Source organism: Chlamydotis macqueenii, chromosome 1 (genome assembly GCF_036417535.1).
Source record: "Chlamydotis macqueenii isolate bChlMac1 chromosome 1, bChlMac1.mat, whole genome shotgun sequence".
In the NCBI taxonomy this organism is placed as follows: domain Eukaryota; kingdom Metazoa; phylum Chordata; class Aves; order Otidiformes; family Otididae; genus Chlamydotis; species Chlamydotis macqueenii.
Genome location: NC_141556.1, coordinates 1,042,689 through 1,059,004, shown reverse-complemented (window position 1 = coordinate 1,059,004; position 16,316 = coordinate 1,042,689). Strand labels below are relative to the sequence as shown.

Below are 16,316 nucleotides of genomic sequence, written 5' to 3'. Positions count from 1 at the left end.
GCCCACCGCTTATAATCACGCCCCCCCCCGCTGATAGCCACGCCCCATTGGCCAGCGACGCGCGCCTTGGCCACGCCCCTAGCCCGCAGCCCTTCCCGTGCCCCGCCGGCGCGCGTGCGCAGTGCCCGGCGGAAGGGGCTGCGCGGCGCTCTGCGCGTGCGCGGCGCGTTGGCGGCCGCGGCAGGTAAGGGCCTGCGGGGGGGCGGCGGTTGCCCTGGGAACGGCCTCGCCCCCCGGGACCCCCTCGCCCCCCCCCAGCCACCCGTGACACCCCCCCCACCCCGAGGGCCCCCCCTCCTGAGCCTCGCGGCCTCCTCTGCCCCACCGGCCTCTCCGCCATTGCCCGAAAGCCTCCGCTGCCCCCCCCGGGCCACCCCCCAGCCCCACGGGCCCCCTCCCCTGCCCAAAAGCCTCCGCTGCCCCCCCCGGGCCACCCCCCAGCCCCACGGGCCCCCTCCCCTGCCCAAAAGCCTCCGCTGCCCCCCCCGGGCCACCCCCCAGCCCCACGGGCCCCCTCCCCTGCCCAAAAACCTCCTCTGCCCCCCCCGGGCCACCCCCCAGCCCCACGGGCCCCCTCCCCTGCCCAAAAGCCTCCGCTGCCCCCCCCGGGCCACCCCCCAGCCCCACGGGCCCCCTCCCCTGCCCAAAAACCTCCTCTGCCCCCCCCGGGCCACCCCCCAGCCCCACGGGCCCCCTCCCCTGCCCAAAAACCTCCTCTGCCCCACGGACCCCCCACGGCCCCCTCCCCAAAAGCCTCCTCTGCCCCACGGCCCCCTCCGCTGCCCTACGGCTCCTCTACGGCTTCCCCCTGCCCCACGGCCCTTCCGCGCCGCCTGTCCCCCGTGTCCCTCCACCACGGCCCCACAGCCTCTCCCGCCCTCCGCGCCCCCCCCTTGCGGTATGGGCCCCCCCGACCCCCCTCAGCCCAGCTTGCGTCCCCCCCGACCCCTCCGTGTCCCTGTCCCACCCGCCCGTACTCCCCTCTCGTGGCTTCTCCGGCCCCTGGCGCCGACACCCCACCCCTCGGTGGCAGGAGGCCCTGGGGACCCCCGGAAGAGTCGTTGGCGGCGCGGTGTCCTGGGGCGTTCGGGAGGGTGGTCCCGCTTAGCCGCCTGCTGATGGAAAATAAACCTCTGCTGCTCGTTCAGCCTCTGTGCTGTTTTTCTCCTTTCAGGTTGCGTGGATCATGGAGAAGTTCGGCATGAACTTTGGAGGCGGCCCAAGTAAAAAAGACCTCCTGGAGACGATTGAGTCGCAGAAGAAGCAGCTGCTTCAGTACCAGGTTCGGCTGAAGGACGTCGTCCGGGCCTACAAGAGCCTGCTCAAGGAGAAGGAGGCCTTGGAAGCCAGCCTGAAGGTGTTGTCCGTGTCTCACGAGGCCGACGGTGGCTCGAGCGGCGCTCAGCCTGCGCCTGGCTCCGGCGCTTCCTTCGCCGATGCCGCTGACGACAGGAGCTCGGTTCACAGCGAAGACAGCGCGGGGACGGCCGCCAGCGCGGACACCGCTGCCAGTCTGGCCAGCAGCAAGGGTGACGCGGGGCCCGAGGCCGACAGGCCCGCGGCCGCCGCCTCCTCCTCTCTTAAATCAGAGGAGACGAGCGGCTCCGAGAGCGGCGTCGGCGCGAGCGGCGGGGACGTGTCGTCGGCCGCCGGCGAGGGCGATAAAAGAGTGCTCCAGCTGAAGAGCCAGCTGGCCACCTTGACCAGCGCTCTGTCAACAGTCACGCAGGAGAAGTCCCGCATGGAAGCCTCCTACCAAGCAGACAAGAGGAAGATGAAGCAGGACCTGGACGACGCCGTTAAGAAAGCAGAGGACGAGACCGAGAAGCTGGAGACGGAGCTGAAGTGTGTCCAGGAGCAGCTCGCCGAGACCAAAGCCCGTCTGATCGCGCAGCAGCACGACCGAGCGCAGGAGCAGGGCGACCACGCTCTTATGCTGCGAGAGCTGCAGAAGCTGCTGCAGAACGAGAGGACTTTGCGCCAGGACGCAGAGCTGAAGCTGGAGGAGACCAGGGAGGCGTTGGCCGGGCGGGCGTGCGCGGCCGACCGCGCCGAGGGCTACGAGCTGCGCGTCAAGCAGCTGAGCCGGGAGGTGGAAGAGCTGAAGAGAGAGCTGCAGGCCGTTCAGGAGGAGAACGGCAAGCCGGACCCCCGCGTGCAGGACCTGCAGGAGGAGATGGCCAGCCTGAAGAACCACTTCCAAGCGCAGCTGCTGCAGGAGATGAGGAAGGTAATTCCCTGCCTGGGCCCTGTGGCAGCTCGCTCTGCGCGGTGTCCCGGCAGCGACCGGGGCGGGGTGCAGGCTGGAGGGGCACAAATTCCCCTTCCCGGTCCCGCAGAGTCAGAGAGGGTTGAGATAAATGGGAGCATCGTGGCTTTGGCGGGGGGGTGGTCGCTGGGGAAAATAAAACCTGCTTGTGCTGCCTGCTTCGGTGGAGCTCCGGGCGCTGTAGGGAAGGAGGGAGGGTAAATGCGGGAGAAGGGCTCTGGCTGCGCGCGTGCGGGGGAGAGCGAAGAGCTAGGGAAGAGGGGTGCGGCGGGAGAGAGGAACCCGCGTAACTCTGCGGGCTGTGGGGCAACGCGCCCGGGGGTTGGCACCGGTGACCGAATTTGCGCCTGGAACGGGATCTGCCTCGTCTCCTTGCAGTCAGGAGCGAGTTTTCTCCTTTCTGACCCGAAGCACCAGGCGATTTAATGCCGTTCCCCCCTTTTTGGGTGGTCTCTAACAGCTTCTCTCTGACGGAGCTGGAGCTGACCGGCTCTGGCTGCGTTGCAGTTCAATTACTGAGCGCCGCCGTTGTCCTCAGACTTAAACGCCTGCTGCTCGCAGGTTCTTGCCACTCAGAAACCGCTGCGCTATGTTAACGTCCGCGCAGCCGAGCATGGCGCTGAGGTGAGACGCGGCTAGCTGCACGAAGGCTTTAGAGCGCACGCACGTTTTTAAAAATTCCTGTCGCAGGTTGTGAGGCGGGTTGGCTGCGTCGCACCCCCCGCACCTACAGCGGGGCAGGTAGCGCTGGCGCGAGGAGCTCCGCAGAGCAGCGAACAGAAGCGAAAACCCTTTTGGTTTACTTTCTCCCCAAATGAGCAAACATCTGAAAAGGCAGGTCAGCGTGGCGGCTCGCGTAGGGTTCACGGGGAAGGGATAGTCCTGCGCCGGTTGGGAGCTGAGCGGAGCAGAATTAACCCCGTGTACACCGCAGACCCCCCCGGAGCGTTGCGCTGATCTAACCCTCCCGTGTCTCTCCGCTCCCAGACCGCGCAGGTGGAGGAGCAGCTCCGCCAGTGCGCCCAGATGGAGGAGCGGCGGGTGGCCGACTTGGAGGCCCAAGTCTCCGAAGTCTCCGAGCTGCTGGGCACTTACGAAAAAGCCAAGCAGAAGGACCAAGCCGTCATTCAGAAGCTGAAGGACCGCCTCGTCCAGCTGGACCTGGAGAACAAAACCCTGGCCATCGCGGCCTCCAGCCGATCCCCTCTTGATGTTCACGTCGAAGAAGCCAATCTCGATGTCAACGTTCTGAAGGATAAAATGGAGAAGCTGAAGAAGCTCTTGCAGGCGGCGGCTAAGAAGAGCCAGCCCGCTCTGGATGTCGAGAAGCTGTGTGAGCTGGAGCTGCCAAAGGGCACTGAGGCTGGGGATGGCGAGAAGGCCACTGCTCTGTACTACCAGCAGGAGCTGAAGCAGCTGAAGGAGGAGTTTGAAAGGTACAAGATGAGGGCGCAAGTGGTTCTCAAGAACAAGTCGGCCAAAGACGGCAATCTGGCTAAAGAACTGGAGGAAGCTCAGGAGCAGCTGGCCGACCTGAAAGAGAAGTACGTCGTGCTTCAGCTCTCCTCCGACGAAATGGAGAAGCGGCACCAGCACGACGTGGAAGCCAAGAAGCAGGAGCTGTCCCAGCTACAGCAAATTCACAGGCAGGAACTGGAGCGGTGCCAGCTGGACTACAGGGAGCGGGCGCTGAAGCTGGAGGAGGAGATGCACAAGCAGCGGGACCGAGCTCTGGCGGTGCTGGCAGAAAAGGACCAGGAGCTGGAGCAGCTGAGGTCTCTCGCCTTGCCTTACGGGCTTCAAGGATCCAAAAACTACCTGGCGTCAGGGACTGACCTTCCGAGCAGTGACTCGCCAGGGAACGATTCCTCGGAGATCCTCCCCCAGGCTCTCCGCCTCTCCGCCACCAGCGAGCCCACCTTCATCTTGTACGCGGAGCAGCTGGCTCGCAAAGAAGTGGAAATCGTGGCGCTGAGGAAGCAGAAGCACAAGCTGGAAATGCAAGTTCACCAGCTCCAGGAGAAAATCCTGATTGAGGAGGAGAAGCACCGGGAGGAGGTTTCCGCGCTTCAGAGCGAAATCGAGAAGAACTTCAGAGATAAGAGCAGGGAGGGAGCCAACCTGGAGTACCTCAAGAACATCGTCTACAGGTTCCTGACGCTGCCGGACTCCCTGGGCCGCCAGCAGACGCTGACGGCCATATTGACTATTCTGCACTTCAGCCCGGAAGAGAAGCAAGCTGTTACGAAACAGTCGGCTCACAGCAGCTGGTGGCTGTCCGGGAAGAGATGAGAGCTTTTATTCCTGGCTGCTTTTGCCTCAAAACGCGTTTCTGATTGTTAACCGAGACCACCTCGCTTGTGCTGTAACCTTTCCACCCGGGCGACGGAGCAGGGAGCTTCCAGCAAAGCTGGGCTTGAGCTCGCGCCCGTAGCGCTGATCTGAAATAGAGTCGTGCCAACGGTTCCGGTGGGATCGCGGTGCTCTCTTGCTCCTTGACGTGAGAATTTGCTCCGAGCTGGAACTTGATTTAAAAAAAAAAAAATAATAATTTAAGGTACCAATGGTTTTTTAAACACAGTTTTTTAAAAATCTCCCTGTCAGGTGTCGGGTGGGGAGCTTGCTCATATCCTAAAACACCAGACCGGCTTGTGACTCAAAAAAAAATTAAAGACGGGGCGGGGGAAGCACTTAGCGCAGCGCTAAAATACCGTGAGACAAAGAGCTGAAAGCCAGCAAGAAGGATGAGTCTTAACTACTGCCGTCATCCAAATGCAGAAAATCTTGAGCCGTTTCTCAAAAGGGTTTGTTGGTTTTTTTTTTTTTTTTTTTTTTAACCCAGAGCCAAATTTATACCAGAGGGTTCAGCAGCTCCTCGCGGCGCCGGGGACCATCCGCTGGCGCAGCGCGTTCCGCTGTGCCCTCGGACCGACCGGGGATTCTCCCTGCGGTTATCGGCGTTTCCCAGGACGGAGAGCAGACATCCGGAGTGTTTAGCAGGTTGAACCCTTGTCACGGCGGTGGTGCCGGCCTGCACGGAGCCAAAACTGGTGGAGCAGATCTTTCCGAGCGGATCCCGGAGCTGTCCGACCCCGTTTGAGCCGGGGAGCAGGGCATTGCAGAGAGCCAACTGAGGAGGGGCTGAAAGGGGCGCGCTGACCCCGCAGCAGCCGTTTGCTGAAGTTTGGGACGTTCTGCGGCGTTTCTGGGGGCGAGGTGTTGCTCCCGCTGGGACAGAAGAGGGAAGCAGCAGCGAGGGATGGAAGGGCACCGCTCTGCGGGCGACGCGTGCCCTGGGCTCGCAGTCAGTGCCGCGCGAGGACTGCGGCCTGGCGCTGCGGAGACCTTGCAGTTCTTGCGTAACTCCCTCGCGGACTGGTGAGCGCGGCAGGGGGGACGCCAAAACGTTTTGAAACGCCTCTGGCTTCAGCGGACGGCTGTCAGCTCCCCGCTGGCATTCCTGCGCTCTGCGTTCGTGCTCCGGATCTGCCGGCTCCTGGCTGCTTGGACCCAGAACGGCCGAGCTGAAAGCCGCGGCTCGGCGGGAAGAGGGCTGTACCGGCGTTTTCTGAGCGGCTGCAAGGCTCAAAAGCGGAGCGTGTGTTCCGAATATTCGTGGGCTGCGTGAGGAGGGTCGGGCCTCGGGGAGCTGCGGCGCGCAGCTGCGAGCGTGCCGGAGGAGCTGCCTGCTCCTGTCCCGGGCCGGGGAGAGCCAGGGCTGGCGCAAGCCAACTCCTCTGCCCGCTGCCGCCGTAGGAACCTGATTTTGCTTTTGTTGGAGCTCTGCGCTCCGCTGCCCGGAGAGCCGACAGCCTGGGGAAGGGGAAGGCTATACGTTTTCACCCATCGAGGGCTTTACCCTGTTGCCTTCCCTTTTCCTTCCGCCCCCCCGTGCCGGGTTGATGGTTGAGACGTGGGAAGCAGCAATGTGTCTGGAGGGACAGACTGGGTCCCTGGGCATCCCCCCAGCCGAGCCCCTGGGTGCCAGTCCCACTGGAGGGCACCCACTGGGTGCCCGTTCCCTGGGGACAGGGACCCAGGGGCGCAGCACCCCTCCCGCTGCGGCCCCCCCGGCGCTGCCAGGCCCTGCTCCGCTGGGACGGGACCTGTAAGGAGAGCAGCCAGGTGACGGGAGAGGGCTCGGCGGCCGAGCCTGCGTCCTGCGTGGCCGAGGGAAGCGACGCCGTCTCTCGGGGCAGCGCACGCGGGGGCTCCGCGGGGGGAGAGGTCCTGTGGGCTCAGCGGGGTGGGTTTCCCTGTCCCAAACGTCGTCCGCCGCAGTGAGCTGCTCCTGAGCTCTGGGTGCTGCCGCTTTCCGTAACGCAGGGTACGCAAGGTCAGGAGGAAAAAAAAAAGAGCGCGCCAGCTGCTGTGTGTCCGGTGCTGCCGGCTGGCACTGCGTTATCCAGAACGGGAAGGAGCGTCTCTGCGGGGCCGGGGAGCTGCGCTGGCTGCAGCTCCTGGAAGCCGGCCCGTCAGGAAGCGTTTGTGCTGGTACTTAAATGGTCGCTCCTCCCGTAAATCCGGGGGGGACGTTTGGCTTCCAGAGCGGTTGGGCGCGGCCCTGGGAACCGGTTACTCCCGGCCGTGCTTTTGCCGGAGCTCCCAGAGCTTTCCCAGCTGCGTAGGCAAAATCTCGCTGCAGTTCTGGTTCCGTGCACCTGCTTTGGTTTTAATTAAAGCTTGGCTGCTAAAGCGCCGCTTCCCCAGCCCGGAGCGCAGGGAAGGCGTTGGTAAGCGCCAGCAGCAAGTCCTGTTCTAACAGTCGCCATGGCCTGGCACCGAGGCGGGCTGGTTTGGCAGCGCTCGGTGCCGTGCCGCCCGGGGAGGCCTGGGCGCACCGCGCGGCCCGGGCGGCGTTTCGGGAGGGAGCCTCCGTGCCTCTGGACGAGCGCTGCTGCCCACGCTCGCTCTCGAGCACGCGGTCCTCGCGCAGCCGCAGCTTTGCCGCTCCTGCCGCTCCCGTACCGGAGCGCGTCCCAGTGCGGCCTGCACTGGTTTTCTCGCAGAGGACGTGGGCGCTGAGAGGCTGCAGGAGCCGAGCGGGGCTCCCCGCCCGACGCACCCTTCCCCAGCTCGCAGCGTCTCGGCGCAGGCAGCCTCTGCAATCCAGGTGCCCGGGACGCGCAGAGCTCCGGCAGCGGAGCAGGACGGCGGCGTTTCTCCTCTTGGTGCTGCGCTGACGGTCCTTGTCAGCGGCAGAACTCCCCGGAGTCCAGAAACCCCGCCGTGCTGAGGGCAAGGGCGGTGCTCCAGCTAACGCAGCCTTTGGTGCCAGTTTCTCCTCAAGAAAATCCTCGGGGAACGCGAGCCCCAGGCAGAACGTGCTGGAGGCCCGGGAGGGGACGACAGAGCCGAGCAGCCAGCAGTTCCTCGTGGTGCCGTGGACGCGGCTTCCGGGCTGAGAGCGTCGGCAGTCGGTCCCGCGCGGGACCCGGGTGCTGCTCCGGTGGAGGCAGCTGGGTGGAAATTGGGGAGCTGCTCCAGGGAGTGCTTGTTCTCCCAGCTCTTCTCAACCATCCCAGCGGTGCCTCGGCCGAGGGTCTGCTGAGGAGAGCCCGGTCTGGTCCTGGTCTGGGAAGGCTGAATCGAGTGGTGCCTCTGAATCCACTGGGATTGCTCAGAACCTTACTCTGCAGCAGCAGGAGCCGGTCCCTGAGGATGATGATGATGATGCTTCCTCCTGCTTCGCTGCGCAGGCTGAGAGGGGATCCCTGCTCTCCCTTTGCCTCGTGCTCTTCCGGAGGGGCCTCTGCCCGCAGAATGGAGTGACCCAGAGGGGACCCCAGGCCGTGGTGGGTTTTGTGGTGGCTCTCATGCAGCAGAACCAACGCGGGTGTCCCAGGAGCACCGTGAGACGGCTCGTCCCCACCCGCGGGCCCGCGTTCCTGCTGTGGTCCCGGGCTTGGGGCAGCGTTTCCTCACCGGATGGAGGAGAGAGGGAGCGGCCACAGCGGCGGCGGCCGCGGGGAACGTCTCCAGGAGCTGCCCGAGCAGGGTCCTGCGGGTTGCTGTCAGCCCTGCGCAGCTCTCCCGCTGCGATTCCTCTCTGTTCCCCTCCAGCCGCTGTCTGTACTCCGTCCCTCGCACCTTCCCCCGCGTCCCTCTCTCTTCTTTCATCCCTCAGAAATAAAACTAGAAACCCGGTTTGGAGCATAACTCCGCTCGCCGGTCGGCGACCCGGGGTTTAGGTGGTGAGCCGTGCGCGGGCTGGCTGCCGCCGCGTGCGCGCGCAGCGCTTTGCCCCGGCCCCGCGCGGTGTGCTGCCGCGCTTTGCCGGGCCGCGGGGCCGTGTGCCCGCGGGGCCGTGTGCCCGCGGTGCTGGGCTCTGCCGCAGCCACCGGACCCGGCTGCGGTGTCCTCCTCCTCCGGCCTGGCAAAAGCTGTGCTTGAGCAGGTGTAAAAACCGAGATTTTCGGCTTGGGAATTTGACCTGGTCTTGGTTTTAGATCATCGGGAAATGGGAGCGTCGCGGGAGGTGGAGCGCGAGGGTGCGAAACGCCTCGGGAGGGTACGGAACGCCCCGCTCTGCCTCGGGGACAGTGTTGGGTGACAGCCTGGGATGGAGGGAGGTGCTGCGTTCGGGCGTAAAGGCGACGAGCAGAGAGGGGTGGGTTTTCCGGGTTTGGTGATCCTTGTCCGCGCCCTTGAGTGGGAAATGTTTTGCGGCTGGGTGGTCTCTGGTGGGCCGCGTTGGCTGGGACGGGTGGTCTCTGGTGGGGCTTGGCTGGGCCTGGGTGGCACTGGGCGTCGCTTGGCGCGGGGGGGGTGTTTGCTGGCTTGTCGGAAACCCCTTCATTTCAAAATTAGGCAAGAACTGCCCACTTTCTTCACTTCCCGAGGCCCCTCTGAGTCGGGGAAGGCAAATGCTTCGTTCCTCCGCCTTCAACCCCGTTTCTGCGGCTGTGAGCGGATGCGGAGGGGTTTGCACCCGGCTCCGTGCCCCCGCGCGCTGCTGGGGCTCAGGGGAGACGCAGTGCCGTGGCAGGGGGGTCTCGCTCTGCCCCCCCGCTCTCTGGGGCACCGCTGTCCCCTCAGATCGCCGCGCAGACAGCAGCCCTCCGGTGACACGGCGGCACCGTCTGCTCGGCTGCGGGGCTCGCCCTGCGCAGGCTGCCTCTGCGCCGCCGAGCCTTTTCCCGTGCCTCAGTTTCCCGTTTTGCAAGGATCAGGGGATGGAGAGGGGCCGTGCTCGCGTCCGCGCGCCCAGCGCCCGCGGGAAGCTGGGCCTTGCGCTGCGGTCTCGCCGCCGGGCGTGCAGGAGGGGAGGCGCGAAGGCGGTGGCTGCGCGTTCGCCCCCGCTCCGCTCCGCGAGGGGCTGATCCCCTCCCTGCTCGCAGGGCTCGCACGTAGCAGCGCGTCCCTGGGGAAGCTGCTGCCGCCCCGGCTGGGCAGGTTCCTCCGGCTGCGCTGCGCGGGCAGAGCCACGGCCGAGTCCCGCAGGCCGGGGCCGCTCCGGTGACCCCGGGCTGCGCGCGGTGGCGGAGACGAGCCGGGAAGGCGCCCACCTCCGAGCCGCCCGGCCATGGCGAGCGAAGCGGAGCAGCCGTCGGCTCTCTCGGATAACCAGGTAACGGCGCGTGCGTGCGGGAACTCTGCAGAGGCTTCGGAAAGTCGCTGCCAGATTCTGCGACCCAGTTCAGGCCTCGTCCGCCGTGGCCGCGCCGCGGGGGTGCTGGAAAAGGCGACGGCGGCTGCCAGCGAAGGGGTCCCAGCTCCCCGGCCCAGGGCTTCGCAGGCGTCTCCTCGCCGGGGCCCGAGCGGCGCTGCCCGGGGCGGCTGCTCCGGCTCCGCGCTCTGCGTGACTCACGGGGCTCCGGGAGCCATCCGGCCCCGGCAGCCTCGCCGGTTCCTCGCAGCGGCTCCACGCCGCGCTGTCTGGGAGCCCGTCTGGGCAGCACGGCCCGCAGCAGGACGCGGCTGCTCCACGCTCCTCAGCCTCCGGCAAGGAAATCCCGGGTGTCGCGGAGCGGCAAGCTCAGGGGGACGCAGCGGGGAAAGCCCCTCGCGCAGCCGCCGCCGAGGGGCTCGTCCCACGCGGGGCTGGCAGGGAACCGGCCGCTGGCCCCGGCGCTTCGCCCACCGCCGGCCCCCGAGCACAATTTGGGGAAGACGCCTTTCTTGCCTTTGCTGTGCGGCGACACGCGGGCCCTGGCTGCTGCTTCGGCCGGGGACGCCCAAGGGACTGAGTCCGGCCCCGCGTCCTCCCGCGCCGTGGGGCAGCCGAGGCTCCCGCTGCGGGACGCCTGAGCCCGCGCGCCTCTCGATCTCTGTCCCCCAGGTCTTCGTGCTGACGTGCGTCTACCTGCCGGCCTCGCTGCTGAGGTGGGTCCTGCCCCCCAGCCCTTTGGGATGGCGGGGCCCTGCGGTGCTGGGGGTGGGGGCGGCGGCCGTAGCCCTGCGCGCCCGTGCCCTCTGGCCTTGCCCGCACCCCACAGCTCGGTCCCCGACCCTGGGCCGCGGGGATCTGGCTTCGCACCACGCCGGGTCTCTGTCCCACCCCGCCGCCCTTGCAGGGAGGGGACCCCCACCCACCCACCCCCCCCGCTGCCCGTGCCGGCCCCTGCCCGCCTGGGGTCCTCGCTGGGACGGGTTCAGCGGGAGGCCACCGCGTTGGGGCACCAAGAGCTCCGCTCTGCGGGGCCGTTAACCGCCAGCCACGTCTCTTCCAGCCTCCTGGGCAGCGGGTCGGTGCTCGCTGTCACCGCCCGGCGAAGGCGATGCTGCCATGTCCAGGTGGGTGCCGCCCAGGGGCACGGGGTGGGGTTTGGCCCCAGTTAAGCCCGAGGCAGAGCTGGGCCGGCACCGCTGCCGCTGGGCTTAACGCACGGTGGGGCCGGAGCGGGGCGGGAGATGTAGGATGCATCCCAAGCGTGAGCAGCCGGTCCCAGCTCCGCTCTCGGCCAGCCCGGGGAGGGCCGTGGCCACGGCACGGGGTGACACTGCCAGCCGGAGCTGACGCCGTGTCCCGTCCCCCAGCTTCGGCCCCTTTTCCTCCTCGCCCTGGCAGATTTCCTGGCTGCCGCCGCGCTGCTGAGCACGGCCGCCATCCAGCTGCTGCCAGCCCCGCTCTTCATCCCGGCGTACGCTGCCTGCCCCTACGGACTGATGCTGGCCACGGTAAGGGGGCAGCTCGCGCCACGGGCCTGGGCGTCCGCGTGGCCAGGGACCGCCGGGAGCGTCCCCGGGGAAGCCTGGGGGTAGGGAATTATTCCTCCTGCTGAGAAATGGCTCCTGTCCCCCTGTCGCTGTCCCGAGCCACGAAGAGCAGTTCCCGGGGGAAGCGTGCCCAGCGTTTCTCCCCAGCCGCAGCGAGGCGAGCGTCGTGTCCTCACCTCACTGTGCCCTGCTGCCAGTCTGGGATGGCGACCCCGAACGCAGCCGCTCGCCTGCCCCGGAGCGAAGCAGAGCGCGGCTCGCCATCCAGAGCGGCCACCTGGTCCCCCTCCCTGGGTTGGGGCGCGGGGACAGCACGAGGCCGTTTGCTGGTGGTGCCGCGTGGCTCCTGGCGCAGGGGCAGCGGGACGTCAGGGTGCAGAGCAGCAGAGGGAAGGGGGAAGGTGCTTTGGGGCGCTGGGCACCAACCTGCTCTCCCTCTCCCCCCCCAGACCTTCTACGCCGTCTCGTTCCTGATGGTTGTCGTCTACGCGTACGAGGCCTACCGCGCCGTCCACGGCTGGAGAGCCTGGCACGTGGCGGCTCTGCAGGTTGGTGCTCCCCAGCCAGGCATCGCCCTTCCCGCGCACCCATCCCTGCAAGGACGCGGGGGCAGCGGGGGGAATCCGAGGGCAGCCCCCTTCCTTCCTCCGGAGCTGCTGCCAGCCCGCGGCCCCCGGTCACTGGCCGTTTCCCCTGCGCAGGAGAGGAGTGGGTGCCTGGAGAGAGCGTGGCAGGGGCTGCCCTACATCCTGGCCTGGTGGGTGCCAGCGCCGGCCCCTCGCCACCCCGCGCGGGGCTGGGGCGCAGCGCCTGCCCTCCCGGCTCTGCCCAGGGCGGGACGGACGCGTTCACGTCCGCCTGTCCCCGCAAGGCTGCTGCCAGCGCTTACGCTCCTGGGACAGCTGGTCGCCCGCGGCACCTCCGTCACCGACATCGCGCCCAAACCCATCGGGCCCCTCGCGCCGCGGAAAGGGAACGGCTCCAACGAGACCTACAGCCTCTACTGCTCCAGGTACGCCGCCGGCCCGGCGCGCCCACCCCGAGGGGGAGCCGCGGTGGGCACCCTCTCCCTTCCCAGAGGATTTGGGAACACTGCGGCCCCTGTGAGGTGGTGAAGGCCACCTCCGGGGTGGGGGAAGGAATTAAAAAATGCCAAATGGCACGAGGGGGCTGCCACCAGCATCCTCTGGCCTTTCAGCTGCCTGCTCCTCGTCCGCCGCGCCCAGGATCTCTGCTACGCGGTGAGCGCTGCCGGGTGCCGTCCCTCCCGCCGTTCCCGTTCCCCCTCGAGCCGACACCGCTGCTCAGCGCTGCCCAGGCGCCGGCTGCTCCCAGGCCGTGGGGCTCGTGGCACGGCTCAGCCCTGTCCCGGTGGAAGGAGCCGCTCAGGGCGGGGCTGGCCCGTGGCCCCGCTGATTTCCCGTCACCTCGCAGTACGTCGGGAGGAAGGACGTGGGCCTGGAGGGGAAGATCATCTTCTTCTTGTACCTGCTGCTGGTGCTCAGCTGCTGCACGGTAAGCCGGCGGCGCAGCGCGGCACACCGGGGCCGGCCGCAGCAGCCAGCGCGCCCCGCTGACGCCGCTGCCCGCCGCCCAGCTCCTGTACCGCAGGGTGAAGCTGTGGTGCCGGAGGAACGGCGCGGCGCCGCTGCTGGCCCCGGAGAGGGACGGCTTTGCCGGCAGAAGCATCCGCAGCGTCAGCAAAGTCTCCCACTACTTCCAGCTGGTTTTCCTGCTCTGCTGGGCGCCAGGCAAGTTGGGGTGGGCACGCCCGTGGCCCTGGCAGCCAAGAGCCACCGCGGCTCCTTTACTCCTGGGCCGAGACGGCGCCCAGGCCCGGGACGCGAGGTTCAGAGCGAGTAACCGCAAAGCCTCCGGGTGCCGGAAGGAGCGCGTGGCGAGGCCGACCTGGAGCCAGCCCCGCTCAGCGCCGTTGGGTCCCACGGGCAGGTTTAGCCCACCCTGCTCTTACAACGACAGGGTTTTATTTTTCCAGCGGCGTTTCCTGAGCTGGAGGGTGGACCGTGTTTGATGGGCCTGGTTTTTAGCAATATCCCATCCCGTTGGGGGCCCGTTTATGATTTCAGCCACAGAAACCCGCGGCGATGAGTTCCCCGAGGTCCCTGGGCGGCGCGGTGGGACGGGCCTCGCTGTACACACACACGCTCGTCCTGCGCAGAGCCCTGTGCCGTGAGACATGGGCTGTGACGGGAAGGGCATTTGCCACTTGGCGAGGGAAACGCTCCACGAAGCGTTACGAGGGAGAGGGAGATCAGAGGATCTTTCTTTTGTCTTCCATCCGCAGCCTTCCTCCTCACCCTCCTCTCCTTCACCACCATCAGGCCTGCCTCTCTCTTCGTCCTCTACGTGGCTACAGTGAGTTAAAACCCCATTTCCTGGGCTCCGGAGCTGGGACATCTGTCCCCATCGCCCTGTCAGTGGCGACGGGGTGGTGACCCCGGTGGGACGGGGCGGCTGTGAGGTGTGCGGCCGCAGGGGCAGAGCTGCGGGAGCCGGGCGAGGAGAGCCGGTCCCCGCCGACCAGGGCGATGCCTCCCGGCAAGGTGAGCGCTGTGGGCGCTGCTGGCCTGTGCCGGTGACGCCCAGGGACCGACGAGGGCACAGCCCCGGGTTGCTGGTGGCAGCCCAGGTCCCAGCCGGGCTTTGCCGGGCGCTTCCCCCTGTTTTGGGGGTTGGGGTTCCGCTCCTCAGCTCTGCCCAGACGCTTGCCTTGTTTCAGTTGGCCACGCCGGGAGGAAAGCCACCTCCATGTCCCCGTGTCACCCTGCCTGCGCCCCTCGCGAGCCGATCCCACGCGGCTCCCCTCTGGCGCGGAGCGGGCGACGGGGGGTGCAGCGGGCGATGGGGCGTGCAGCGTTCCTGCAGCGCGGGGCGGCCCCGGGGCGGGTAAAAGCCACTGCCTTCTCCCTCGCAGGCCCTGACCGTCTCCCTCCAGGGCTTCCTGCACAGCCTGGTCTACGGCTGGCTGCGGCACAACTTCCGGCGGGAGGCGGTGGGCGCGAGACCCTCACTGCAGCCCCACCGCGGCCTCCAGGCTTTCTACGACGAGTCCCTGCGGGCCGGTCCTTAGGCCGCCGCCTTGTCCCGCTGCCCCCGGGCTGCCCAGGGCCTGGCAGGGTTCGCACATCCCCGGCAGCTCCCCGCAGCCCGGCCGTGGCCGCGTGGGATCTCTCTGGACTGGGCCCTCCGTGCCTGGAAAGGTTCGAGGGAGGCGCAGGCAGCGCCGGGCAGGTTTCCGACAGCGGTGAGGGGCTGTGGCGGCTCTGCGCCGCGGGGAGCTCACCCGTAGCCCCTCGCTGCTGGGGGCAACCCAGCTTCCCACCGCCTGCGCCGTGCAGACGGCAAAACCACGAGCGGCCGCTGCACGGGAGATGGGGCGGGAGCTCTCCGAAGATGGATGCCCCGTTCGGCACCACCAGCGCCGCGGCTGCGGGCGGCTGCGGGGCTCGTGAGCGGTCCGGTGCCTTGGGAGGCCGGTGGCACGCAGCCAATTTTGCAATCCCCAGGCCTTCCAGCAACTGAACATCAAGTGCGATCCCAGGGCAGGTGGCGGTTATTTTGGGGTTATTTTTGTCTTGTTTCAGTGCGACGCTTTCTGCCAGAGCGCAATCAAATTCCCCCACGGGGCGCGGGAGGCGGTGCTTACAAATAAAGGTGTCGTGGCTGAGGCGCTCCTGGGCTTTGCTGCTCTCCGATAAGGAACAGAACCGGCGGCTCCTTCCTGCCTCGGGAAGGTTCCTGGCCAAGGCCACGCCGATGGAGATGAAGGAGCCAGGGCTGGGGGTGATTCTGCCCCCACAGCCTCCCGCCAGGCCCCGGTTTCTCCACTACCAAGTTGAAATCAGCCCAAATTCTTGCTCGTACCTCATCTACGTCTGGGGCTGAGCGCGCTCAAGCGCTATCACTGTGCTGCACCCATGCAAAGACAAACCTTGCAGCGGGGGAGATGATGGCCACGCTCACCCGCATCGCTCCATCAGCCAGCACAGACAAAGGGTCACGTAAAGAGACTTTGGAGCCCTCGGGCCCAGGGAAAAAGCTCTGGGCAAGCACCAGCCGCCAGCGGAAGCTGCTGCGGCTGGGGATGGAGACCGTGCTGAGACGGGCCCAAGTACCGACGAGCGCCCGAGGGCTGCGGTGGGGCGACGGGGGGCCCACGGGGGAGGTGGGAGCACGGACCTGGCCGTGGCTCCTTCCAGTGCATCTGCTGGAAGCGTCCCGTCTGCCGCGCCGGTGACCGCCGGGACCCCTGTGCAAAGGCTGACAACGGTGGGACCCGCAGGAAACAGCAGCGGGTGTCCTTGGGAGGAACGCCCAGCTAAAGCTACGTCGCGGAGAGGAATACTCCCCGGAGGAGGGCGTTGGGGCTGCTGGGGAACGGCTGCACGCTGGCAGGAAGATGAGCGAGGCTGCTGGCGCTGCAGCAGAGAAGGGCGCACGCTCACGCACCGCCCCAGCTCCGGGCACAGCGCCGGGCCCGTACGGCCCGCGCCGGTACAGAAGGGAAATGCCTGGCGGGGTGTCCGGGCAGCGCGGTGCAGGGGGTGAGGGGTGACTCACGGCCGGACCGCACAGCCCGCTGCAACGCGGGTCCTGAGGCCGCGAGGCTGCCAGCTTCCCCCTGTGGGTGCCAGGGGAGCAGCACCGGGGCTTGTGGTGGGACCCTCTCCCGCACCCCCTCTCCTGGCTGAGGTTTGCCGGGAGAAACAGGAACAAACGAAGGGGAGGGAAAGGTTCCGCGACCAGGAATGGGAGCAAACGGGTTGGGGGAGCAGAGAGGCGGAGGTGTGGGATGGGGGGGACAAGTTGTGTTGACCGCAGAGCCCACCCCAGTAGATTCCCAGGGGAACGTGGAAAAGAGTAAGGA

At 67.3% G+C, this 16,316-nt stretch overlaps 2 protein-coding genes across 7 annotated transcripts in view; both read left to right on the top strand.

The window, feature by feature from the left end:
- The first annotated feature begins 148 nt into the window (after positions 1-148).
- On the top strand, positions 149-5,294 carry GCC1 (GRIP and coiled-coil domain containing 1). Its single transcript, XM_086743926.1, has 3 exons — positions 149-184; positions 1,175-2,230; positions 3,257-5,294. Exons 2-3 carry the CDS (start codon positions 1,187-1,189, stop codon positions 4,559-4,561), a joined length of 2,349 nt encoding a protein of 782 aa, XP_086600052.1. The 5' UTR covers positions 149-184; positions 1,175-1,186; the 3' UTR covers positions 4,562-5,294.
- A 4,410-nt stretch (positions 5,295-9,704) lies between these two features.
- Positions 9,705-16,316, top strand: part of LOC147601935 (uncharacterized) — a 14,045-nt gene continuing 7,433 nt past the window's right edge. Inside the window, exons 1-12 of one of the 6 annotated variants that reach the window (XM_086743896.1) lie at positions 9,705-9,839; positions 10,551-10,594; positions 10,942-11,005; positions 11,249-11,389; positions 11,878-11,976; positions 12,130-12,185; positions 12,300-12,440; positions 12,627-12,669; positions 12,863-12,943; positions 13,026-13,179; positions 13,734-13,804; positions 14,364-14,634. In XM_086743896.1, coding sequence (XP_086600022.1) covers positions 9,795-9,839; positions 10,551-10,594; positions 10,942-11,005; positions 11,249-11,389; positions 11,878-11,976; positions 12,130-12,185; positions 12,300-12,440; positions 12,627-12,669; positions 12,863-12,943; positions 13,026-13,179; positions 13,734-13,804; positions 14,364-14,519 — 1,095 coding nt within the window. In that variant the 5' untranslated portion in view covers positions 9,705-9,794 and the 3' untranslated portion in view covers positions 14,520-14,634. Of the gene's footprint in view, positions 9,840-10,550; positions 10,595-10,941; positions 11,006-11,248; positions 11,390-11,877; positions 11,977-12,129; positions 12,441-12,626; positions 12,670-12,862; positions 12,944-13,025; positions 13,180-13,733; positions 13,805-14,363; positions 14,635-15,033; positions 15,335-16,316 lie in introns of those variants that run through there. The other 5 variants (XM_086743885.1, XM_086743868.1, XM_086743913.1 and 2 more) reach the window with 5 other exon arrangements.